A 25,533-nucleotide genomic window follows, 5' to 3' on the forward strand; every position below is an offset into this window, starting at 1 on the left:
GTATAAAAAATATAAAATAAATATAAATTTAATAAAATATTTGAAAAGAAGACAAACTTTATTAAACAATTTAGACTACATATAAATGGATATTTCGGATATTTTCAGTGCAGTTCCACAGAGCCAATGAGCCACTGACTGCAGGCGTCGGGAAAGTAAATAAATTCATTAAACGTTTAGAGCTAGCCAGGTGGGTCCGAGTCCGGGTCCGGGTCCGGCTGCCTTTTGTGCCTGGGTAAAATATTCAGTTACCCGGATTAAGTGGATTACCATTCAGCAGGTTGCATTGTCCCACAATCTCGGGGGCTCTTCGGCTAAGACTGGCTCGGCGGGGATATATGATTGTATTGAACTGCTTTTTATGAGAGACATTAACTGGAATTTTGAGGTTTTTGTTGAATATATATATAGAAGATGAGTTTGCTTATGAGTCCCACGTTCCAATGCGTGTTTCAATCACTTGAAATTTTGAAGGAGCAGGATAGGAAAGTAGAACTGTCGTTCGACAACAGACACGTACAAACAGATGAGTATATACAAACAGATACAGATACAAACGCGGACGCAGATATCTCTGTAGATAGAGGGAAATGCTCCTTCTACTCTGGATTGGGTTGGTTGAGTAACAGTTCCCAAGTATCATTCTCCTCCGTTTCGGAGCTGGGCGGACCATCGGAACGAGCAGCATGACAGCGGTTGCACTTCACCCGGTACCAAAAGTTCAGATTGAAGCAAAAACCACAGGGCCAATCGCTCTTCTGAGGCCGCCAGCGGCGAGCATTACTGGCTCCGGTCGATGTACCTGCTCCCTGATCTTGGCTAGCAGTTAGCTTGTCAGCCCGGCATCTGTTGCAGCAGGAGCGCCACACAAAGTTACTGTTTCTGCAGAGCATGCACACCCAATTGTCGCTGGCCGGCTTCCATCTCAGGGCACGCTGGCGTCGCTGATTCTCTGGAGTGTTCATTTCCCGAGGATAACTGTAGCGGACACTTCCTCTCCGGGTGGACAGGTAGGCAGGAAGGACAGTGAGTGTTTGACCCATGAACTTCGCCCCACTTAAACAACTGATCGCCGCCTGTGCTGAGAAAGAACTTACGTAGGTAATAGTTGCTTCGCCCTTGGAGCGACCCGTCATCTTGTTTTTGTAGACGAAAATCTTGGGTTTGTTATTGGCCTCGTCCATCCTGATAAGGCCCAATTTTCCAAAGAATAAGATTATATCGTTCTTCGTCACATTAAGGCGCATTCCCAGAACAAATATCGTTTCTGGCTGAATGATGTACTGTTCCTGACCAATGTTTAAATAGGTAGGATGTCGCGGTAGTGCTAGTCGAGGCATATAGTCCGCTGCCGTGCGTGGAAACACCATATAAGACGTATTGCCACCCATGCAGGGTAAGAATGGAATCCTTTGATCCCCATCCTGCTCCCGATTATCATCCATTGTCGTCATCTCTCCCCGTTCCACCATATCACACTGGTTTAGCTGCACATCTCTTTCCTGATCAGTGCCCAGGTTTAGCGACTCTCCCGATGTTGTTGGGCATGAGCATGAGGTGCTAGCCACCATAGATGAAGAGGGCGATATTGATGTCGACTGAGGCGTCTCTTCACCACAGAAATGGTCATCTTCCTGGCCAAGCATCAATGATCCGCTGGCATCGCCGCCACCGTTCTCAAAGCGGTAGATGTCATTGAAAACGCTTTGTGGACTCGTTTCCGGATTAAGACTAGATCCAAGCCCCAGTTCTAATCCTGAATTAGGTTCAGAACTGATCATATAATTAGAATGGAAAATTTGGTGCGGATTCTGGAGCTGTGACTGTGCCTGGTTGCTAGAGTAATTTTGAGCGTAAAACGGATTGGCGTAAACCACGCTGGCTGCCGTAGTTTCCATTGCAGGTAAAAAAAAGTATTTGTAAAACTCCTGGTTGCGGGGCCTTTACTGCTGATCAAACACGAACCGATTCCTTTACAATATTAAAAACTACTGAAATCTTTGATAACATCCAAGAGACTACGAATAAAAAAATGAACTGAGTTCCAGATCTTCGATTCTTTGAAAGCTTGTCCACTAGCCTACTAAGACTTCATTTTTTTAGCACAACTCAACTCACAACAGAAACAATATTAAATAAAATATTCAAACAAATTAAAAACTTATTTATTTTACTTTTTATTCAAAGATTGTAATGTGTCGAATTTAACAATAACATTAATTTTCCCAATTATATAATACACACGAGGGATTAATCCAAAATAACAAATGAAAACCAAAATAAAAACCGTATTGTGGCAATAAAAATAACAAAAAAAGACACCCTTCGTAAATTTAATTCAATTACATGGAATTTATTGAGTGAAAATGTATTAATAACCGAAGTAAAAATGCCAATGTTGATATACAAATGCTTCGTTCTTTTACATCTCTCACCTTTTTATGGATTTGACCTAGTTTTTCCACCTATAGACAACCAACCCGTAGAGAAAAGTGCCAGGGAACTATGCAAATTTACGTGATTGGCGGCTAATACTGGACGAAGCAGCGCTTCAGACCCAGCCACTTTTTCAGTTCACTGATGACTTTGCACTTCGCTTGCCCTCTACAGGAAAATTGATTCATAATTTTTGCGCATTTTCACTTTAATCAGCAAAGTTTGATTACAATTCACTGCTAGTAAGGAAAAGCACCTGAAATCGATTTAAGAGATTAATTCATTATAAGATGGACATCTTAAAAGAAAAGAAAAAAGTGAGTAAACTTAAGTGCAAGTGGAATAGAAACCACAAAACATGCTCAAAGGGGTAATCTTGGTTAAGAAAATTAAACTTTTTGGAAATAATCTTAAATAATCGTACATTTTTGGCGAAAAATTAAAAAAATCCACTTATCCGGAGCTTAATGCAGATCTGTTAGACATTAAAAACAAACGAGTTATAACATTCCATATTTGGACCATTATTGACTTACCTATGGACATAATACTGGGACATTGAGCTGAAAATCTGAGATAACCACTTTTTGCATTTTCGATAAAGGGTAAAGGGTTAAGGAATAACCAAATTTCTCATTTTTGATAAGGGGTACCATCACCTTTTTTTGCAAAAAAATGGGCCACATTTCACATTTCAAACTGTGAATGGAGCTCGACTAGGAATTAGGAAACAAGCCCAACAAGTTATGGCATTCCATATTCGGACCATTATTGGCTAAGTTGTGGGCATACTACTGAGCCTTTGAGGAGAAAATCTGAGATAACCAATTTTTGAAATTTTCAATAAGATGTAACATAATCTTTTTTTTCAAAAAATGATCAAAACTTGACAATTCAAACTGTAATTGCAGTTCGACTATGAATTAGAAAACAAGCTCAACGAGATATGCCATTTTATTTTCGGATCTCCATTGGCTTAGTTATGAACAGAAGACTTTGACTTTGAGGAGACAATCTGAGATAACCAAATTTTGCATATTCTTAACAATGAATGTAGATTTACTAAGAATTACAAAACAAGATCAAGGAGGTATTAATAATAATTTTGAAGAGAAAGGCTCCAAAATGTACTTTTTCAGATTAGAAAGCAAATGTAATAAGTCTGATATTTTGCGGGCAAAATACTGATATTTTGGGGGGTAAAATCGGAAGAAAAAATTTTTAGCTTTAATGCCATTCGACTGCAAATAAAAATACAAGCTCAAAGAGATATGACCTTCCAGGTTCCAAACCGTTTCGGATTACTTTAGGTCACATTTTTTGTAGGTGCCTTTTTTGACGATTAATGACAAAACGACGCCAATCAAGTTGGCTGGCACTCATCAAGCCAATTAGGAGCCAATTACTCCACTAATGACCACCACATTAACCCCAGAAATGCCCCAAACTGGCGGAGGCAAGAATAATGCCCTGCCAACGAACCATGGGCACTGAAGACATGTTTATTAATATCCCGGAGCAGGACTCCTTCCTTCGAGCTCAAGACCGGCCGTCTTTGATAAGCGGAACTTTCCCGTTTGTCGCCAGCTCACACAACATTTTCACCCACAATTCGCTTTTATGGCTCGCCTTTTTACGACCAAGTCCGCTGACCTTATCGCCCGATTCCGGGTTCCGGTGTCCGGTGTGCTGGACGGATGCCCCGGCTTCATTAGCAGCTCTCGCCGGGGTGTCAATTTCTTCTGAGATGGGGGCATACAACGCTCATTAGGTCAGCGTCTTCATCTCCACCACAGCTTTACTGGCTGCCAACTAACTTTTACTTTAACCCGTCAAAAATTTCCCAGAGAAATACAGCAACGTGGCTGGGAACCGCCGACACGAAATTAAAAATCAACTGTCTTGAAGGGAAAACAACAAGGGCCGCAGCGAAATGAAAACTGTTGCTGCTGGAAAAGTTCCTATTCCGTTGAAAACTTTGTGCGCTCATAAAAATCGAGACAGGGTAAATTGTCTTGCAGGATAATTGCACAAAAGTTTGACTTTGAAGCTCGTCCGTAATTGAAAAGACAAAAGCGCAGCGGAGGAATTGGCCCGGAATATAAGCTGCAAGTGGGATATGGGCTAGGTCGCGCTTAGGGATTTTCAGTTCCATGGGATTGGGACTCTTCATCAGCATCTCTCAGTGAGCACACGCAGGTACACTTTGCAGCTTTCATGTTGTCTTTCGCTCCGTTTGGAGTGGAGGAACACCTAATGAATTGGCTGCCTGCCGAAGCAAAGCAAACACGCAGCACAGCTCAGCAATCTACCTGAATAAACTGACACGAATCGAAAGGTGCATTGGATATCGAGAACCACCCTCCTATCGTATTCACCTTATTGAAGGAGTATTCAGTCCAAAGTCCAATTAACGGAGACGCACGACTGGCTGTGAAATCAATATTCATAAAATGTAATACACATTTAATTGAGATAGATTACATGCATTCATTGTAGGCTGCAAGGGGTTTGGGTGCAACTGGGGGTTTCAATGTCTCGTAGGGTTCAAGTTACTCTGTGCTATATGGTATTTATCTACAGATTTTTTCAAGCTTTCACTATTAGTTTCTTAAAGTTGTAAATGATATAGTTAAACCTTTAGGGAAGGTTTATAACCTAATTATAGTCCTCAACTACAAATTTCTTATCTTCTGCGATATAATGCCCGATGGCATTGGATATATCTTGGTCAGAAAAGTTGAGGCTATGACCCCGGGCAGAATAACACTGCTCACTACTCTCGATCCATTTGTGCATGGAGGCGGAAAACCCAGGAAAGTGAGGAGCTTTATGTTGGTGTGGGAGGTTTATGCAGCTGCCGCACAGACACACAAAATAACAAGCAATAAAATGTGTACGTGTCTAAATTTTAATATGGTTTCAGTTCGTACATCCAGTTGAAATGTTCATGTAGACATTCCCCTGCATTTGTGGAATGTGTGGATGGCTGTTTGCTAGTCCCTGTTTATTTGACTTGCTACTTATTTATTACGCAGCATAATGAAATTTCACGTAATCCTCATTAAAGCCAGAACAAAGGCAACACGGATATAGAGTTCGGGCGAACAACTTCAAGGCGCATGGCGTTCTTGTGTACATTTGCACATTCAAATCTCAGTCATGACTCAATTTCAGCAAAAGTACACAGCATATATAGAGAGGTGCTCGCAGGAGAAGGTTGAGAAGTAACAGTAGACTCCCTTTTCAGTACACAGATTATCGACTTTTGAAGCACAGGCACAGGAACAGACACAAAAGCCAGTCAGACGTCTCCATCGCCCACACGTCCAATACAAATAAATCAGACAAAGCATATAAATCTAAATTGTATCGCATTGTGGCGCATTTCGCCTCACCTTCTGCTGCTTTATTGGCAAATTGTCGGGTTGAGGGATTGGCCTTTGTGTGCCAATCTTCCTGGTTCCTTCAAGCACCTGAGTCGAGTATCGGGTGTATCGGTTCGATTGCCTGCCACGTTGATTTCCCATCGATTCTGGCTGGTGCACTACAAATCGACATGCCATTCAGCCCTTTCTTTTCTGCGGTTTCCATTCTGCTGACAGCGCAATTATCGGTTGAGTTTATTGAATGCTGAAATTTTAGCACTCACTCACCAAAAGGTAATGTTCCAAATCCGATTCAAATGGGTAACCCCATTTGAAAATTGATTTCAAATATGTTCGAAGTTTTCAACATACCAAACACGTTTGCGTAAACTCAACGACTAATTCGACAAACTGTTCCGGTTGATCCTCATAAACGCAATGTCCTGCGTCCAGAATCTGCACTACTGTGTTCGGAAAATATCTCTGCATCACGGAAATACTGGATTGGGTCACGAACTCTGACTGAGAACCGGCAATGAGCAGGACTTCGCCCATGTATGGACTAAGTCCGCCCAACGTTGCCTCGTAGTCGATCATCAGATCCGCCCATGAGCTAAGCACTGCCTGTGGATTCACTGCCCAGCCAAAAGTATTATCTTCCATCTTGCGTAGATTGAAGACAACTCGACGTAGTTCAGATACATCTTGCACAACGTCCTGGAATAGTGGCAGTATGAACGCACGTCCCTCGGAGAGGGAGATTCGAGGGAATGGTAGGAACCACCTGAATCATCATCTCGAATACCTGTCCACCAAGATGACCCTCTCAACGAGCTGAGGCTGCGTTAGTGCCAGTGTCATCATCGCCCGGCCACCCATTCCGTGCCCAAGAGCCACGATCTTAGTCAGGCTTTGGTGACCCATCAGGGCCTCCACATCAGCGGCCAGATGCATAGGCGAGTGACCAGATATATAGGGGCTAAGGCCATGGTTCCGAGCATCCACTGTGATCACCTGGCGCAGACCTTGCTGGCTTAGATTAGTTGCCACGTGGCGCCATGACTCCAGCGAAAGATTAAGGTCGTGCATCACCACGATTGGAGGTGCCTCTATTTGGTTGCGCGGTGTACTATAGGAAACGTACTCTAAGCGGGTAGCCTGCACGAATGTCGAATGGTAATTGCGCAGCGCTTGAATTCTGGGAAAGATGGAGCCGAGAATTCTCTGTCTTGCCATGATTACCAAAAATTTCGAAGACCTTTCACTTCTGCGGGGAACTACCTTAGAATTAAAGATTTTTTCTTATTTTCTTTTAAAACTTCAAAATTAAGACATTTGCTTTGATTTCAAAGTTTACTCTAATATGACTCCAGTATAAAGACTTAAAACTAGAATAAATCCAAGAAATACACTTGTTTTCGTAATTATGTTCTTTATTGGGAGCTTTAATCTGCAAATATATTCGAATTACTTTGTTATCAATCCTACGCAATAGGTCCAAAACAATACGCATCTCTTGATAAGAAAGTCAAAATGTTTAAGAATACATCAGTATAATGTATGCCTTCTAGTATTACTCATCCTATTCTGAATTAGGACAGTTGAAAGCCTGTGCAAATGATGGCAGCTTTGGCAAAAGATTGTTTAGTAGCTCCTCTTGAATCCCAAATAATTGTGTACTGCTTTGGGCCAACCTCAAGAATGAGAGCTGGCTTAGGGTTTTTGCGGTGAAGCTGGGTTGTGTCTGGTTAAATTTTGAATCGGGTGCAAAATATGATTCATGTACGAGCTTCAGGAGCAGCAGGATCGTGTGTTGCTTAGCCAAGGATTTATCGTTAGCATAAAGCTTCCAGCAGAAGTTGTTTAATTCATTAACTTGATAATCGCCGAAAATGCGGGGTCCAGTGTCGTTGTAGTCATAGCAATTTTCTGGTCTATAGCTATTTAACATATGAAAAGCCAATTGAATTCCAAGCGGGGTCATTTTGAATAGGTCATGTGTTTCTAATTCAAAGGTGGAGTTGGCAAGGAGGTGGTAAGATACCACAATGGATTTTCTACTTCTGAAAACTGTAGTATGTCTCGGACGTATAAAATTTTCTCCTTTCCAATATCGAAATCCACCAAGCTTTGATAACGCATCTCGGTAGCTGTCTTCAGCTGAAAACTGTAGATTTTTATAGTAATCTGTGACGAACTCACGGCGATTGACATTCTCGGGAATGCTTCCAATACTTAGGGTCAAACTATTTATATTTTGTCGAAGAGCGTCAATCTCTGACATTGTCCAGTTTAATGGGTTACTCTGAAGGCTGGCGTTAACTTGCTGGCGTATTGCATCGAAAATCTTCATCACCTGAAACTGATACTGGCTCTGTTTTAGAGGTCCCAGAACATTCTCTTCGTACAGCAAGTTTATGGCTATCCCAAAGAAAAAGTTCACATCGTATATACAATCTTGAACTATTTTAGCTTTGGGAAAATACATAGAGTTTATAAATGCACTCTCAATTTCACTCTTATCGGTCCAATCGCCGGCATTGAAGGTTTTTAATAACTCTAGAAACTCAGCAAATGATCTCCAGTCGATAATTTTAGCTTTAGAGTCGGATTTGATAAAACGGCGGTAGTAATAGTTGACAAAATTGATAAGATTTGACGTGCGAAATTTCCTTTCCAATTTCTTAAGAGTATATTCTTTTTTTATACCATCATAATTTGTTCTTGGCTCAGTCTTCAAACAGATATCATAAAATTGCAGCATCTTTTCTTCCACGCTACCGTTCTTAAAAGTCTGATTCTTGAGATCTTCCAAGAGGGCAATGAACTCGCTCGTTAATAATGGCAGATCCACACGTTCAACGTACTTAACTGAATAGTTTCGGAAATTCTGGCAGGATTCCACTTCTTCATCCATATAACTAGTCATTTTATTGAGAATTGCCACATTGCGGTCGGCCTTGGTGTCTGGGTAATTTTCAGCGTGTATAACCACGCTAAACATCAGGAGGCTGCTAATCCAAAAAAGAAGACGGTCTCTCATGATCGCAACTGGAAAACTAAATAGTCCACCAGAATAAACGTTCGCAGTTTATGTATTCCAAAATTAAGCTCTGCTCTTAAACAATTAAGCTCTGCTGATTAATCAAGCTCTATAAAATACAGCAAAGCGATAAACCTACATGCCGAATATATTTATGTTACTAGAATGTATTCATAATTTTAAAATAATAATTTTTAGCCAGAGTTGTACCTGGGATTGCTCCGTATATGCCCCGTTTAGCCTCTCGTCCCCGGACACAATGGTATTAGCCGTAATCCAGTGGGGCTAATGCCTCGTTTAACGCTCGGGAGTCTAAGCACTTTCATGTCGTTTACAGATGCGACTCCAAGTACAAATCCCCAAATTGTGTAATAAATAAAATTCATTTGTGTGGAAAATTAGGAAATGGCAGAAAGCTCTACGTCTGTTGGGGGTAGGAGAACGAAATTCAAATTTCCACATTTTCTTATTTTTACATTTTCATAATGTAAGCTGAGACTGTGCTTACCATCACAGAGGGCATAAATCTTGGCAAGTGCTCAGACGCAGACACAAACAAATCGCCTCAGACATTACTGGTTACTTGAACTCCCTTTTGCTAAAGCAAATCGAAAGATTACGATGGAGTTTGTTTGTTCTTTAAAACCGCGTCAACGGACCCCGTCTAATGGATGGAAACGAAATGAATGCAAATTTCAGAACTATTTTTTTTTTTAGTTTGATGCCTTTGAGATTCAAATGTCTTGTGACTAGATTTAGTCATCAAAGTCTGTCTTTGCTTGACAGTATCCGAGACACTTCATATCCAATTTCAAGTTATTGACACAATGGAGCACCCTTGAGTAGGACTCCTCTGGCAGAGATGAACATTAAACGAACTAAATAAATAAACTGGAAACCTCATTTGGAGCCATAAAACCCAACTTTCAAATGCAAATCAAAAGTTGAAGACATGTTCTCCCCTTTTCCAATCAGTCCCATTGTAAAGTTTAGCGACAATGAAATCCTCCGAATGCTGGATACAACCCCCTTAGGAATCAGACCTCCAAATGCCCATCAAAGGCTTACCTCAGTCTGTCAGCGCATTCCAATCTAAGCCTCGGACGCTGTCCTGTTGCCACGCGGCTAAATACTTGGCACGATTGGGGGAATGCTTTTCATCTCCATAGCATCACAATAACTGTAGGATTGGAAACGGGAAGCCGGCAAAATTATCCGCGCAGTTGCACTAGATTCTCATTCAGCAGGAGAGCTGAATGCGGACCAGAATTCTCAGAGAGTCAACTATAAACAAAAACAAATGCATGCAACAGATAGGAACTTGGAACACAGTTCACATCTGAAATTGGAGTTCAAGCAGTACCGAAGTCTTTTCCACTGCTTAAATGCTAATACCTATTTGTTAATTTTTCAATTTTGTTTTTAGTTTTTTTAATTACCCATCATTTTAAGTTTCATTAAGGACCTGTTTGAACAGTAATTAATAGTTAACCGGTTTGTTTCTATTAAGGGTTTGTGTCTCTGATTAATCCTAGCGAACACAACCACCGCAATTTATAACCGTTTCGTGGGTTTTAAAAGAGGATAAGACTTCTGATTTAGATCAAGCTTCTCTTTGCAATTTATAGACAATCAGTTTTGTATATATATTCTAAAATAGTTAAATAAAATTTTTTTAAATAATCAAATGTATATTTGGTCAAAAAATATAAAATAATGCCCCATCATTAATTTTATTAGGAAATGACATTACAATAAACAATATAAGATGCATAATTAAATTTTCAATCTAACTTAAATAAAGTTAATTTAAATTACTATTTGAGCTTCATAATGCTCTCCTATTTAGATGGTAGTAATAATTCTCCAATTCAATTGGAAGATACTGTTCAAAGCAGATCTGAAAGTCGGAACATCAGACGCCACCTCATCAACCCTCGACCAAGAACGACCAATCGAAATTCACCAAACTGTTGCCAATCCAAAATGGCCTCCACTTGGCAGATGCTGCCATCCGGCAGGGAGGAAAATCCAATAAGCAAAAATCAGAACAGGACCGAGCTGACTTCGCAGCCCGTGAGGACAATAAGAATTTATTGCAACACAGTCTTCCAAGCAGAACAGACCAAAGGTCTTCCAATTGTAGTACCTTTCCAATTCGACAGTCAGACATGCAACATCCACATCCCAGTGACCAGCCCACCTATATGCCGGAGGTTCCATTTCAGCCACTTTGGGGTCAGGAAGCTCCTCCGCCGCCCATAGTGCCTTATCAGGAGCTCATAGCAGGCTTTCCCTGCACTGATTTGTGTGAGTACCTTAAAGGAAAATGTTGTGAAAAAAGTATTAAATAAAAATCTCAAACCCCACAGCTTTGTGGCAGCGCTCGCAGGTTACTCCCTTGGTTCCCCAGCGATCGTCGACAAATGGAAGGGCTAACGGATCCTCGAGCTCGTCAAAGAAGACCCGACGCCGAGTGGCTTCAATTGCCCAAAGGAGAGCTGCAAATATCCGTGAACGCCGTCGGATGTTCAACCTGAACGAAGCCTTTGACAAGTTGAGGCGTAAGGTGCCTACTTTCGCCTATGAGAAAAGGCTCTCCCGCATTGAAACCCTGCGTCTGGCAATCACCTACATTGGATTCATGGCCGAGTTGCTCAGTGGGACACCATCGAATTCTCACAAGTCTCGCTCCGAAGTTTATGGCGGCATGAATGGACACCATCAGTCTGCACCACCGGCTATCCATCCACATCATTTGCATCCAGCGGCTGCCTATCAACGCGACTTTGGCTCACCCTACAACCACAGTTAAACATGTAAAAGTTCTTTGAAGTTCTTTAAAATTTATGACATAAAACTAAACCGAAATATTAGCTAGCAATATTTTTGGAAATATATTTCGGTGTATCTAGACATATGAGCTTTGGTTTAATACTTGTAGATAGCAGTTAATGAAAAATGTTATCCCTAGCATTTTAAAGTTTGTTTAAAAAACAATAATAAATAATAACATTAAGTGATAAATATGTAGTATGATTTGGGGAGGGAGCCCTTCTAGGAAGGGTTAGTCGGCTCTAACAATATATAATACAATCCATTCCTATTTTTTTTAATTACCCAAACAAACTTTTGGTTTTGTTGGCTTAGAGATAATCTAATTTGGCAAACAGTAAACAAATTAGTTGTCTAAGCTTGGTGGTGACTTTAAAGAACCAACAAAAAGTACCACCAACATACACCTGATAATCCCCCTAAACATTACCCGCACTTGTTACTAAAGAATTTTAGACCAAACCAAAGCGGACCATGTCGTGATTTGCGTGCGAATTAATGCAGCTGCTGGAAGGGAACACATGCCATGGACCTTTTGGTGGTCTCGATGAAGTCACATTGCGTAAAGAGCGGGAAGGTTTCCTAAGCGGAACCTGAAAAAAGAAAGAAAACTATTATACAAAATTTGACAAGGCAAACAAAGCGTGAAATTATTATTAATAAATTGATGTGCTGGGAAGGGAGAAACGAAAAAAAGGGAGGGCAGCAATTCAAAGTCAATTGTAGCAACCCCTAACCAAGGACAACCCAGGAACAAGTGTAACACTTGAGGGATTCCCTGTTCCTGGCTAAATACCAAGGAATTTTTGCGTTCAACGCCCATTTCCAACAGATTAGCGCCCCTCGTTTGGGCACTAAATTAATTCGGAACGGATATTGCACGGAATTAGGGTACGGAAGTCGGAAAGTGGGCTACTACCTGAGGGTTGACTTTTCCCCTTGTTGCTGTTGTTTTGGTAGTTTGGTCCACAATATGTTTTGATGAATTTGTGACACTTCATGCCGCATTAGATCGCCATCCAGATGCACAAATAGCTTTCCGGGGTTGCATTCCACATCCCTTTCTCCATAAAGTGGACTCACGTGCCAGCGATTAGCGCATCACTAAACTCTTTGCTATCTATATATTCCTTGATCTTAAGACTTAGAGTTGATCTTTCCGTCACCTGTGGTGTGAGAAACGTCCTCAGTTCATTAAAATGTTTAACTTAGACCTTGCCACGTGCCTCGTATTAACTGCTTCTCATAGAATATAACCATGTTCATCCATCGACTGAGATTGGCTATGCGATCCCTCCCCTTGCTCTAGGTTTGTCAAATCGCTATGACAAATTAATTGACTTTTGTTACAATTTTGGACATTTTTCGCAATTTTCGACACTTTTTCAGGACCCAATTAGGGTAGAATCCAATATATATTAAGTCATGATAGATGGGATTTAACAGAAAATGTAGCAGATGGTTTTTCAAAGCTGCTTACTAGTCAACTACTTTGAGTAGTCGGAACCAAACTTATCAATCTCATTTTGTGCGAATTACTATTGTGTTCTAACTGACTTATCTTAGATAACTTGAAAATCGACAATCATGTTTGTCTGACTTCATAAATTTCAATCATATAACCCACATTCCCTATCAACGCACTTATCGATTCTTGTGTACACATATATGAAAATAGCTTGCTGGGTTTTCTAAGGTGTCGTTCAGTTTGCAATCGGGAACGGAGGAGAATGTCGAACCCAATTCTGGTAACACAGCTATCCCAAGATGCTCCTTTGCCCGACTTGGCTGGATCAGCAGGATCTGGAAAGTTTGCTGAGACAAGAGATTCCCGAGTTTAGAAAAATTGAGAGCGTTCGTTGCAAATGGGAGGTTCAACTGGCCCAGCCTTCACTCTGCGCTCATCTTCAAGTAAGTTTGGCAGGTAAGATATAACAAAATCTGTAGTCCTTACACATTAACAATGAACTAATTGCAGGAAACAAGAAACGCCAAGTGAGTTACCTAATCAAGTCGCCAGAATCGGTGTCAATTGGTTTAAAAGTACCCATAAAAGGAGATTTTTCGGTGGAGCAATACATGCATGAGACCGTACTACCTGCACTAGAAGAGTTGTATGCAAATGCGGAGAAGATCATTCACTTTAGCTCGCCCATCATCAAGTCAAAACAAAAATCCATCTATTTGGATTACATTTTGAATAAAGGTTATTCTGTGGCGAATAGCCTCAAAGGTTTGTCTGTAACCGCCACCCAAGGAATACTTTCGAAACTGGCTGCCTATCACGCCGGCACAGCTTGCTATATAGAGAAGAATTCCGGAAAGATTAGAGAGCTTCCAAAGCTCGGTGAGCACTTAAAACTGGGTGAAGAGGCTGCCAAGCTCAAGAGCTTATACCAAATGCGATTTCACGAGAGTCTTCGAGCAAACGACGTAAGAGAGTACGAAGATAAGGTGGTAAGTACTATTGAAAGTAAATGTTTAGATACCCTTATGAGAATTCCCAAAACTTTTAGAAATCATTCCAAAAGTATGTGAAATCAAATAGCAAGGTTCTGGATTCTAAAGCTTCTTTTAATGTTATTCTAAACGGATCCTGCTGGCCAAATAATTTCCTCATCCAAGTCGACGCCTTCGGAAATGTAAAGGATGCACTCTTTAGCGACTTTCACACCGCCACATACGGTCCAGCTGCGTACGATCTTTTCAGCTTACTCCTTACGGCTCCAGCTGAAAAATCTAGCCGATTCGATAGCTACGTGAAGTACTACCACGACCAGTTGATCGAAAATCTAATCCTTTTGAAATTCCAAGGAAGTAAGCCCAGCCTTACGGATCTTCAATTGGATTTCTTGAAATACGGTCATTGGGGTAGGTTGGGAAAATATATTATCTCTTTATTGAAAACTAATTTGTCCGCTAATAGCTTTCGAGTTTGCCACGGAAATCCTGCCAATCATGCTCTCGGATTTTGGAAGCAACGACATTGATGAGCTCTTCAAGAATCCCATTTTTGGAGTGCAAATTAGAGAGCTACTGCCCTGGCTGGAGAATCGGGGATACTTTGAAGAAGACTAATTACAAAGAAAGATAAACGATGGTTGTAGCGATAATACTAAACAGTATCAAAAAACTAATAAATGAAAGCAAACGTCTAAATATAAAGCTTTTGGAGGCTCATCAATTTGTTTGTTTGTAGAGTTAAACAATTTTAGAAAACTTTCGTAGAGATAAAGTCGTTTTTCGCCAGTCATCAGTGCAAAAAAGTTCTCGTAACAATGAACCGGCACAAAGATAGCTCAAACCTGATCAGCAGAGTTCAAGCAGCAAGATCACTTGCTAGACTAGGGCTAGAATGACTAATTGGGCACTAATTTCTTGCCAGTCAAGCATGAATGTGGTTTTTGCATCATAACCTATCGCCGATCTGAACAAACTGGTCCACCCCGATCGAAAGCATTCGCACGCGACTGCCTTTAATCAAACAACGAAATTGAGCAGAAGCTTTTAAGCGAAAAGCTTTAATAATGAACCCAATATAAACCGGCCCCTCGCGAAATGGTGCAAATTACGGCTCCAACAGGTAAACGGAATGGTTCAGGGAAAAGACGACAGCACCACGGAACAACTTCCAGCATGGCTGGATCAAGAAAAATTCGTGGAGTTTATTAAAAGCGATTTTCCGGATCTTAAGGAAATTAAATCATTTGAACTGGAACCAACAGGTGGAAAGGGCGAAAACTACACAACTTTGCTACTACGGGCGAATTTCCAATTGGAATTGAATGGTAAGCTAGAAAAATATAATACACTTTTCAATAGATCTAAATTCCTATAACTTTTAGATGGTTCTGAGAAGAGTATCTCGTATATGGCTAAGATCTTGCCCAATTCGGGAAACAGGGATAACGTTGCCAGCTGGAAAGTATTTGATAAGGAGCGCATGACTTACGGACAATATATTCCGGAATTCGAGCAGATGTACAAAGACGCCGGGAGGGATATTACCTTTGGACCGCGCTACTATGAGTCGAAGGATCAGTTGGATGAGGAACTGATCGTCTTGGAAGATCTGGGCAAGCGGGGATTCAAAAATGTAAACCGCCAAAATGGCTTGGATATGCTGCACACCGAAGCCACTCTGGAGAAGTTGGCTCAGTTTCATGCCGCTTCCGCTGTTCGTTTTGAGCTCAAGGGAGCCTATCCCGCTGAATACAATCGTAACCTGTGCAGCCAAGAGGATACTTTTAAGGTCTTCCGGGAAGCCCAAACGAAGGCGTTCGTTGAAGCGTTTCCGCTCTACGATGCCTCACACTTGGCAAAGGATGTGGTAGGGATTTTTAATACACACTTTTACATACTAGATGAAGCTAATATTGATTATTGCCATTGTATAGGAATCGTATGGTCACCATTCCCAGGACATGTTCCAGGCCTATGCTCCCAAGATCGAAGGGGAGTTCCGTGTGCTAAATCATGGAGATGCCTGGTGCAACAACTTTATGTACCAATATGATAAGGCGGGAAAGCTGCTTGAAACCTACTTTGTGGATCTCCAGATGAGTCGATTCTCATCACCCGCACAGGATCTATACTACCTGATACTCTCCTCCACCCAATTAGACATCAAGATATCCAAATTCGATTACTTGGTGAAGTACTATCATGAAAAACTCACGGAGAACCTGAAGCTACTTAAGTATCCAAAATCACTGCCTTCGCTTAGGGGCTTGCATCAGTCGTTCTTTGACCATGCAGATTGGAGTAAGTCTATCAGAAAGTTTTTTTCCATCAAAACCTAATTTTGAATCTCAAAAACAGTTTTGCCAATCGTATCCCTTCTGTTGCCAATTGTCTTGGTCGATGGCAGTGATGATGCCAATATGGACAGTTTGATGGACAGCGAAGGAGCTGGAGATAAGTTCCGGAACAACCTGTTAAAGAATCCCCGCATGATTAAACACCAAAAAGTGATTCTTCCCTGGGCCCATCGTCGAGGGGCATTTGAAGTCACCAATTAAATGTAGAAACTGTTGATATACTTTTTTTAAGTAAATAAAAAGAACTCTTAAACAATTTCATTATCAGTTCATAAACCTGTATCACTGAATTGTGTTTGCCGTTTGAGCTTTTAGATTATCAGTTTCATGGCTGTTATCACTGAGTTGTTTTTAAATTCGAGAGGGTTGCACCCACTCAACGAATAGTTTAAATTCACTCAAACATTTCTATACGGTACAGCGTAAAACAGTCGACGATGATGAAATAATTAAACTATATCAACGTCGATCTGAACGGCATAACTATAGCAGAACTTTGGCTGCCAAACATCAGTCGACGGCCGATCCCGCAGTTGAACGGACGTGCAAAATTCGCGAGTTCTAGTCAAACCACTCCGGTTTCACTATGGGACTACGTAATTCCAAGTCAAAAAAGAGCTATGAAGTAGCTACAACCGGTAGCCAGAATCAGAAAAAGGCCTCTATAAAAAGTTCTCGGTCAACTGATGCGAAAATTGAGGGGTCATCCACTCATGCTGAACCGCTGAACCCCAAACCTGTAATTGAGGAGAGCAATTTGGGGCCAGAGTGGTTGAATGAAACGCAATTTGAGGAATTACTCGCCGCGAATGTCGCTCAGTTCTCAAAGATAGTGGGTTTCCGGGTGAAGCCCGCTATGGCACCCGGAGAAAACTATGCCACTTTAATGCTGAGGATCAGCATAGATGTGGAACTGACTGGTGAGTCGTCTTATGCATTGACAAATATGCTCTATAAACTTGATAAAATGTCTAATCTTTGTGCCTAGAAAACGCAATAAAAAGGCTTTTATTCGTGTAGACTGGCGATAAGTAGTATCTTCAATTTATTTATAGCCAGTACCTACCTGGACAATAAATGTTTGTTGTTTGAATCATTTCCCGACAATACCAAGTGCATGTCGAATACTAATTATCTTTTAATGCCAAACATAACAAAAACTTTGAATAACAAGTTTTTAATTCCGATCTCACCGCCAGACAAGAGCACCAAACTGGTCTCCTTTATGATGAAGGTTCCCCACAAAACTCCCCAAATGGAACAAATGCTGGCCATGGCGAACTTCTTTAACAGCGAGAATGCAGCCTACACAGAAATACTTCCAAAATTGGAAGAACTTTACAAGGCCAAAGGATTAGACATAATCTTTGCTCCCAAAGCTTTTAAACTGGACTCCAAGAAGGAACCCAATTTGGCCAACACAGTACTGATGAATGATCTGGGCCAAGATGGGTTTAAGAACCTGAATCGCCTGGAGTGCCTTAATCTGGAGCAAACCAAGTTCGCACTGACGAAACTAGCCCAGTTTCACGCGGCATCTGCTATGAATGTACAGGTGAATGGACCCTACTCAGATTTATTCGTAAATGGGGCTTTCGGTGGAAATAAGGAGGTTCTAATGGCATTCTACGAAGGAATGATTTCCTCCTTCCGAACGGCTTTCATGGCAAATCTGAAGAGTTTTAAGAATGGCGAAGACTTTCGGGAAAAACTGGTAGGACCTTGCATTAACTGCTGAAGGACATATGATTTAACAACTAAACTAATAATTCCAGGACACGGCATTCAAACAGATCTTTTTGGACTTTGAACACCTAATGAAGGTCGAACCGAATGACTTCAACGTGCTGAACCATGGCGATTGCTGGATGAATAATATGCTTTTCAAGGTTGACTCTAAGGGGGATGTGGAAGATATGGTTTTCGTAGATTTCCAAAATCCCAAATATGGTCCCCCAACTCAGGACTTGTTCTACATGATCATTACCTCTGTACACATCGACTACAAGCTGGATTACTTTGACTTATTCATCAGGCATTATCATGAACAGTTGACCAAGCACCTGAATCTTCTAGGCTTCTCCGGTAAGCAACTTACTCTCAGGGAACTCCATATCCTGATGTACAAGCATGGCAGTTGGGCCCTGTTCCCCTCGATCAGCGTGCTGCCAGTTGTCCTGCTGGATCCAGATGAGACTGCCACTTTTGACAATTTCCTGGGAGACAGTGAAGCTGGCGCAAAGTTTAAGAACCTTCTGTTCACCAACAAAAGGTACCATGGATACATTGAAAGGATTCTCCCATGGCTGGACAACAAGGGATTCCTGGAAGCTTAGTAAGTTCATGGAAACTAAAACAGTTTTGCTTGGGGTTAATCAATTCTAACTTTCAGCAATCATTTGATCCCACCGGAAACTCCTTCTTCTGAGCTTCCCGAGAATCCTAACCAAATTTTAAGCTGGCTTAATATCAATGACTTTGAAGATGTAATTTCCTCCTCCAATCCCGAGTTTGAGAAGATTCTTGGTGGTTCCTGGACTTCGGCGACAAAGCCTGGAGACAACTTCGCATCAAAGCTGTTAAAAGTTGATATACAGGCACAACTGAAAGGTTGGTAAGCCAAATATATATATATTATCTGAAAATGTGATAGGAAAATAGGCTAACCATGATAATCACCACAGATAACAGTGCCAAGACATTCTCCTACATACTGAAAGTGCAACCAAAGTCAACCACGGACAACTTTACTGATGTAAATATGTTCCCCAAAGAAATGGAGATGTACCGCGTATATGTACCTGCATTTGAAAAACTCTATAAAGACGCAGGATTACCGATCACGTTTAGTGCCAAGTCCTTCGTCTTCAATAAACCAGTTACTGAAGAATATCTCCTAATGGAAAATCTTCAGACAAAAGGCTTCAAAATGGCCGATCGCATGAAGGGGTTGGATATGGAGCACACCAAGAGTTCTCTCAAGAAACTTGCCCAATGGCATGCGGCTTCCATTAAGTACAAGGAGCTAAATGGACCTTATTCCCTATTGTATAAGGATGGAATTTATATTGAACAGACGAGAGACATGTTCCATAATATGTTTACAACTGCTAAGCACTCTTATATTCAAATATTTGGAAAGTTTGAAGGTGCTGAGGAATACGTGCCGAAGCTGGTAAAGCATTATTTTAGGAAATTTTAAGTTCTTAAACTAATTCTTATTTTTCTTGTAAAGCCTTGGATTTTGGACAACCATGTAGACCAGATCATTGAAGATGCCGAGATCAATGAAAAAGAATTCAATGTGCTTAACCATGGCGATGCCTGGATTAACAACATCATGTTCCAATACGACTCAGAGGGCCATCTCAAGGAAACCTTCTTGCTGGATCACCAGAATGCTAAATACGGCAATCCAGCTCAAGATCTTTACTACTTCTTGATGAGTTCTGCAGAGCTGGACATCAAGGTGGATCAGTTTGATTATCTGATAAGATGGTACCACGAAAATTTGGTAGAGCATACAAAACTTTTGAAATACAATGGATTTGTTCCGTCTCTAAATGAACTACATTCTATTTTGATAGACCATCCAGCTTTTGGTACGTTGTTTCTTAAAATATTATAAGAACGCCTAAAAAAAAGGCTTTTACTTTTACAGCTGTTGGCACCGTCATCAGTACCTTAACCGTTTGCCTTAACCAAGCCGATGAGGGTTTCAACCCTGAAATGTTCTTCATTGAGACCCCAGAATCAGAAGCCTTCAGGTTGCAGCTTCTCGGCAACGAGCGATACAAAGCCCATATTGAGAAGATTATGCCATGGCTAAACAGAAGGGGACTACTTGACCCTTAAAAGGGCTATTAAAAATGTGATATATCTAGCTTGTTTCTGCTGGATTTCAACGAAATGTAAGAGTTTTTAATTAAACAAAAAAAGTTATTATTATACAAAGAAATTATATATAATTTGGTTAAACATTGTTTTAAAACTTTAAAATGAAATAAAAACTTTAAAATCATATAATAACTTTTATATTTAATGCCCAAATAATGCCCCCTCTATGAGCCTGCCCTAATTTTTTATAGAACGGCAAAATACTATTCAAACCGATAGTATTAATAAAAAATTCTTATCAAAAGCATAAGAACTGATAAAGCCAAGCCTTTAACCTGATAGTTAAAGCTATCAATCTAATCACTCCAGTTATTAAGAAGAGTTTAAGTTCAGGCATATCGCACATTCTGATTAGCGATACAAAGGCGTAAACTTTAAAAAACTGATGAAATAACGAAAAACTTGTTAATGGCAGCTGCTATCAGACGCTATCAATTAAACCAGCGATTAGAAATGCATAACTAGAGTGGTTGGTCGTGAGCTGAATATCAGTACACCGTCGATCGGCAAGTTGAACGGACGCGAATTGCAAGTTGCTTTTTTTCTAAATACTAAAATTAAATTAATATTAGAGGATGGGTCTACGGAGTTCCAAAGCAAAGCAGAGCTACGCAGTGACAAACTCGGAACACCAAAAGCAGTCAGTAGCAAAGAAAGTTCAGCAGGAGAACGCTGAAACTACTGTTCCACCCACCAAGATTGAACGGAGCAATTTGGTTCCCAAGTGGCTACATGAAACCCAATTTGTGGAATTACTTACCGCCAATGTGGATCAGTTCTCAAAAATAGTGGACTTCCGGGTGAAGCCCGCCATGTCCCCCGGAGAAAACTATGCCACTTTAATGCTGAGGATCAGCATAGATGTGGAGCTCATTGGTGAGTTAGCTAGTTAACTACACAAATGGCGTGCTGCCAAACTATTTATAGCACTAATTTGCCACAATCTAGTCCAACCCGAAATAACGTCGCCAAGTAGGTGAGGTTCTTCGTGTAGGTCGGCGATAAGTAATCACCTAGTACGATTCATTTATAGTCAGTTAGCAATAAATGTTTGATGATTGTTTGGCTTTTCACAATGACAATGCTAATATGTTTACTATTTTAGGCAATAAATAATGCAATATCAGCAACTTCAACTAATCAATTACATTTCCAGACAAGAGCAAGAAGCTGGTATCCTTTATGATGAAGGTACCCCATGATACGCCGCAAATGGAGCAAATGATGTCCATTGCCAACTTCTTTACCAGCGAGAATGCGGCATATATTGACATTCTACCAAAGCTGGAGGAGCTCTACAAGGCCAAGGGCGTAGACATAACATTCGCTCCAAGAGCTTTTAAACTGGACTCAACCAAGGAGCCTAAGCTAGCCAATACGGTTCTAATGCACGACCTCGGCCAGGATGGGTACAAAAACCTTAATCGTTTGGAATGTCTTAACTTAGAACAAACTAAGTTCGCCCTTACAAAATTGGCACAGTTCCATGCAGCTGGTGCCATGATGGTTCAGGTGCATGGACCTTATCCTGATTTATTCTTGTACGGTATGATGGGAAATAACAAGGATGCTATAAAGGCGTTTATGGATGGAATGTTGGGATCCTTTCGAACAGCATTTTTGTCTAATCTGAATAAGTTTAAGAACGGAGAGGCCTTTAGGGAGAAACTTGTAAGTCTTGAGTTTAAGTTTCCTTTATTAATTTATAATGTTCCAACTTCATTTCGATCAGGAAAAAGTTCTTGCAAATCTCACTACAGAGTTCATGAAAATCGGTGTCATAGACCCACTTGAATTCAATGTACTCAGCCATGGTGATTGTTGGATGAATAATCTCCTATTCAAAGTCGACTCCAAGGGCAATTTGGAGGATATGGTATTTGTAGATTTCCAGAACCCCAAATACGGCACTCCCACCATGGACCTACTCTACTTCATCATGACCTCGGTGCAAATTGACTATAAGCTTGATTACTTTGACTTCTTCATCAGGCATTACCACGAACAGCTGACCAAGAACTTAGATATCTTAGGATATACTGGCCGACAGCCTTCGTTGAAGGAATTACACACTAAGTTGATTAAGTACGGCGGATGGGTACTATTCCCAACTATCGCTGTACTGCCAGTGGTTCTTTTGGACCCCAAAGAGTCGGCCACAATGGATAATTTCATGGGAGAGTCCGAAGAAGGCGTTAATTTCAGAAACGATTTGTACTCTAACAAGAGATATCATGGATACATCGAAAGAATTCTACCTTGGTTGGAAAATCGTGGTTTTTTGGAAGTCAGGTAAAAATTTCTAAATATTTTTTCAGTTTCAAGATAAATAGTACCTCCTTAGCACTGAGCCAATCCCAGATCAACCGCCAGCACCGGAGCCTCTTAAACAGTCCCAAGATGAGAGTCCTGATCAGATTTTGGACTGGCTAAATGTTAACGACTTTAAGGAGATAGTTTCATCCACCGAACCCAATTTTGATAAGATTATAAACGGTTCTTGGAGCTTAGCCACGAAACCTGGAGACAATTTTGCTTCTAAGCTTTTAAAGGTTGATATCAAGGCGCAGTTAAAAGGTGAATAAATTAAATAGGAGATTAAAAAAAATACTAAACTAAACCAAACCTTTGCAGACAATAGCGTCAAGTCCTTTTCGTACATCCTGAAACTGCAAACAGCCACTGACACGATTAACTTCTCCGACTTCAACCTGTTTCCTAAGGAGATCGAGATGTACGCCAAATATGTACCTGCTTTTGAGCAGCTCTATAAGGAAGTCGGATTGCCGGTGACATTTAGTGCCAAGTCCTTCCGCATTACGAAGGATGTCAGCGAAGAATACATTATTTTGGAGAACCTACAACCGGCTGGCTTTAAGATGTGTGATCGCATGAAGGGAATGGACATGGAGCACACCAAGTGCTCCCTAAAAAAACTAGCCCAGTGGCATGCAGCCTCTCTGAAATATAAGGAACTCAATGGACCTTACCCGCCAAAATACAACAATGGCATTTTCACAGAGCAGACTGCTGCAGTTTTCAAGGGTATATTTGCTCAAACAAAGAAATCATTTTTAGAAGAAGTGTCCAAGTTTGATGGCGTCAATGAGTACCTGCAAAAATTGGTAAATCTCCTTTAACGACATATTGATGAATTAATAACCAAAAATGTTTTTGTAGCCGACGGTTTTAGATAATCATGTGGACAAAATCATTGAAGAAGCGAAAATCAATGAGCAGGAGTTCAATGTGCTTAATCATGGTGATGCCTGGATTAACAACATCATGTTCCAATACGACTCAGAGGGTCATGTCAAGGAAACCTTCCTACTGGATCACCAAGTCACGAAATATGGAAGTCCTGCCCAGGACTTGTACTACTTCATAATGAGCTCCACTCATCTTGATATTAAAGTTGATCAGTTTGACTATCTCATCCGGTGGTATCATCAAAACTTAAATGAGCATGCCAAATTGTTAAAGTACAATGGTTTTATACCCTCTCTAAAGGAACTGCAAGCCATTTTGCTAAAGCATCCCATTTTCGGTAAGTAACAAAAAATTGTAGTTCCCGATAAAAAATCTAATTGTTTTTTTCTTTAAGCGGCTGAAACTATCTTGACCACCCTGACGATTTGCCTAAACAAGGCAGATGAAAATTTCTCGACCGATAGCTTTTTAGGAGAGAATAAGGAGGCCGAATCCCTGAGATCGGCACTTTTCAGCAACGAGCGCTACAGGGCCAACATTGAGCGCGTTATGCCTTGGTTAAATAGACGAGGACTGCTTGATGCTTTTGCTGAAAAAAGTCAATAAATTTAAACTGACTGAAACAATACAAATATTTTTGAATATCAGCAGTATATTAGAATATTTACTATTTTAACAAACGACAAATGTGTGATCACAATTTTAACATCCTTGAGAGAGCTGAAATAGTTACTCCCTACTTGTTTTACTTAAAGGCGAACTTTACGGCCAATACAATACTAGAAATGAACATCACAGCTAGGGCTAGCTTCCTAAGATTGGCACGATTCACTCCTTTAATTGTCTTCACTACTTCTATATTAAAGCGGAACACGTTACGACTCTCCTCGATAAAAGCGGCACGCAATTCATCGTCAAAAGCTCCATAATGATTGTTGAAAACACGCCTGAGCTTCGTCTTCAGAACGGAAATCTAATATATAGAATCATAAATTGTTATCAGACAAAAGAATGTACAAAATTTCAATACCAATGATTAACCGCTCACCTAATTTTAAATATATATGAAAATTATAATGTATTTACCTTTTCAGGAAAATATGTTGCCTCACAACCAGGGGGACAAATGGTGACTTGGGCGGGCATTGGCCTGGCCTGCAAGTCATCTTTGTTCAAAGAAGGATCCGCGGCCCTGGCCGTTGCCACCTCGGCCTCTTTATCGGCCTGCTTTTGTTGCTCCTCATCGTCGCCCCTTGAAAATTTCCAAAGTTTTCGAGCAATCATACGCTTCTTCTGTAGCATTTGACCTCCAGACATCAAAGCCATGTACATTTGATAGGAGTAGGCAAACAACAGCAATTCGTTCTGGGCGGCAATCTTCTCCAGATGCTCTAAATACTTCTTGACCGCAGGGCGCGGTTCATATGTCTCCCTCCAACCAGACCCGTAGAAGTAATCGAAATCCCTCTCGAATGCAGCTGTCCTGTAAAATTCCTTGGGCAGCAAACGCTCCGGTAAATGAGTCTCGAAGAATTTGTACAGTTCGTAGAATGCCAGAAGTCCATCATACCAGACCTCATCATCAGAAAGCGCTAAGGAAAAGAGATAAAATGTAAATAAACGTAAGTTATTTGGGAATTTGGAACTCACCAAGTGCGAACTTTGCATTCACCAGCACATCAGTCAGATTGTGCACATCTTTAGTCGCTTTACGCAACTCCTTTGTGAATGCCATATCCACAAATTCCACATCCTCCACATTCTCTGGGACCTGACTGTTTACGGTTGGTTCCTCGGTCGCTGACATGCTTCTTTTGCGCAGCTACTTTTCAAATTAATAAGTAAAAATTGTTCCTTATCTACGTGATATTTGCAAAATATGCCGTCTTTGTTTTGTTTTGAACTCCGGCTCAGTGAGACCGCT

At 40.8% G+C, this 25,533-nt stretch overlaps 8 protein-coding genes across 9 annotated transcripts; 5 read left to right on the top strand and 3 right to left on the bottom strand.

Annotated features, from left to right (window-relative positions):
* Window positions 1-43: 43 nt before the first annotated feature.
* Window positions 44-2,013, bottom strand: LOC108116278 (TATA-binding protein-associated factor 2N). The gene has a single exon (XM_017228065.2). The coding sequence runs from the start codon at window positions 1,896-1,898 to the stop codon at window positions 600-602; it is 1,299 nt and encodes a 432-aa protein (XP_017083554.1). The 5' UTR covers window positions 1,899-2,013; the 3' UTR covers window positions 44-599.
* Window positions 2,014-6,167: 4,154 nt separating this feature from the next.
* LOC108116327 (protein ABHD11) lies at window positions 6,168-7,040 on the bottom strand. Its single transcript, XM_017228138.2, is given in 3 exon segments — window positions 6,168-6,564; window positions 6,566-6,611; window positions 6,614-7,040. Coding segments are annotated over 3 exon segments (870 nt in total).
* A 3,621-nt stretch (window positions 7,041-10,661) lies between these two features.
* LOC108116305 (protein Fer3) lies at window positions 10,662-11,691 on the top strand. Its single transcript, XM_017228094.2, has 2 exons — window positions 10,662-11,157; window positions 11,220-11,691. The coding sequence occupies exons 1-2, from the start codon at window positions 11,019-11,021 to the stop codon at window positions 11,660-11,662; spliced, it is 582 nt and encodes a 193-aa protein (XP_017083583.2). The 5' UTR covers window positions 10,662-11,018; the 3' UTR covers window positions 11,663-11,691.
* Window positions 11,692-11,747: 56 nt separating this feature from the next.
* LOC108116479 (heme oxygenase) lies at window positions 11,748-25,519 on the bottom strand. Of its 2 annotated transcripts, none has more exons than XM_041818669.1 (3): window positions 25,260-25,519; window positions 24,696-25,201; window positions 11,748-12,275 (listed from the first exon to the last, which is right to left on the bottom strand). In XM_041818669.1, the coding sequence occupies exons 1-3, from the start codon at window positions 25,414-25,416 to the stop codon at window positions 12,135-12,137; spliced, it is 804 nt and encodes a 267-aa protein (XP_041674603.1). In that variant the 5' UTR covers window positions 25,417-25,519; the 3' UTR covers window positions 11,748-12,134. The 2 variants fall into 2 exon arrangements, with proteins under 2 accessions (XP_041674603.1, XP_017083899.1); XM_017228410.2 differs by lacking the exon at window positions 11,748-12,275 and adding an exon at window positions 24,242-24,582 and having other exon boundaries at window positions 25,260-25,516.
* Window positions 13,360-14,856, top strand: LOC108116298. Its single transcript, XM_017228087.2, is given in 5 exon segments — window positions 13,360-13,460; window positions 13,462-13,606; window positions 13,661-14,139; window positions 14,199-14,553; window positions 14,609-14,856. Coding segments are annotated over 5 exon segments (1,179 nt in total). The 5' UTR covers window positions 13,360-13,412; the 3' UTR covers window positions 14,761-14,856.
* LOC108116281 lies at window positions 15,248-16,784 on the top strand. The gene is made up of 4 exons (XM_017228068.2): window positions 15,248-15,470; window positions 15,528-16,012; window positions 16,080-16,446; window positions 16,504-16,784. Exons 1-4 carry the CDS (start codon window positions 15,275-15,277, stop codon window positions 16,701-16,703), a joined length of 1,248 nt encoding a protein of 415 aa, XP_017083557.2. The 5' UTR covers window positions 15,248-15,274; the 3' UTR covers window positions 16,704-16,784.
* LOC108116513 lies at window positions 17,014-20,463 on the top strand. Its single transcript, XM_017228449.2, has 7 exons — window positions 17,014-17,422; window positions 17,702-18,216; window positions 18,278-18,837; window positions 18,895-19,112; window positions 19,187-19,677; window positions 19,738-20,104; window positions 20,164-20,463. Exons 1-7 carry the CDS (start codon window positions 17,089-17,091, stop codon window positions 20,355-20,357), a joined length of 2,679 nt encoding a protein of 892 aa, XP_017083938.2. The 5' UTR covers window positions 17,014-17,088; the 3' UTR covers window positions 20,358-20,463.
* On the top strand, window positions 20,903-24,255 carry LOC108116478. Its single transcript, XM_017228408.2, has 7 exons — window positions 20,903-21,275; window positions 21,556-22,070; window positions 22,132-22,691; window positions 22,744-22,976; window positions 23,034-23,524; window positions 23,580-23,946; window positions 24,004-24,255. The coding sequence occupies exons 1-7, from the start codon at window positions 20,975-20,977 to the stop codon at window positions 24,213-24,215; spliced, it is 2,679 nt and encodes an 892-aa protein (XP_017083897.1). The 5' UTR covers window positions 20,903-20,974; the 3' UTR covers window positions 24,216-24,255.
* Window positions 25,520-25,533: the final 14 nt, after the last annotated feature.

Source organism: Drosophila eugracilis, unplaced genomic scaffold (assembly GCF_018153835.1).
Source record: "Drosophila eugracilis isolate 14026-0451.02 unplaced genomic scaffold, ASM1815383v1 contig_367, whole genome shotgun sequence".
Taxonomy (NCBI): Eukaryota; Metazoa; Arthropoda; class Insecta; order Diptera; family Drosophilidae; genus Drosophila; species Drosophila eugracilis.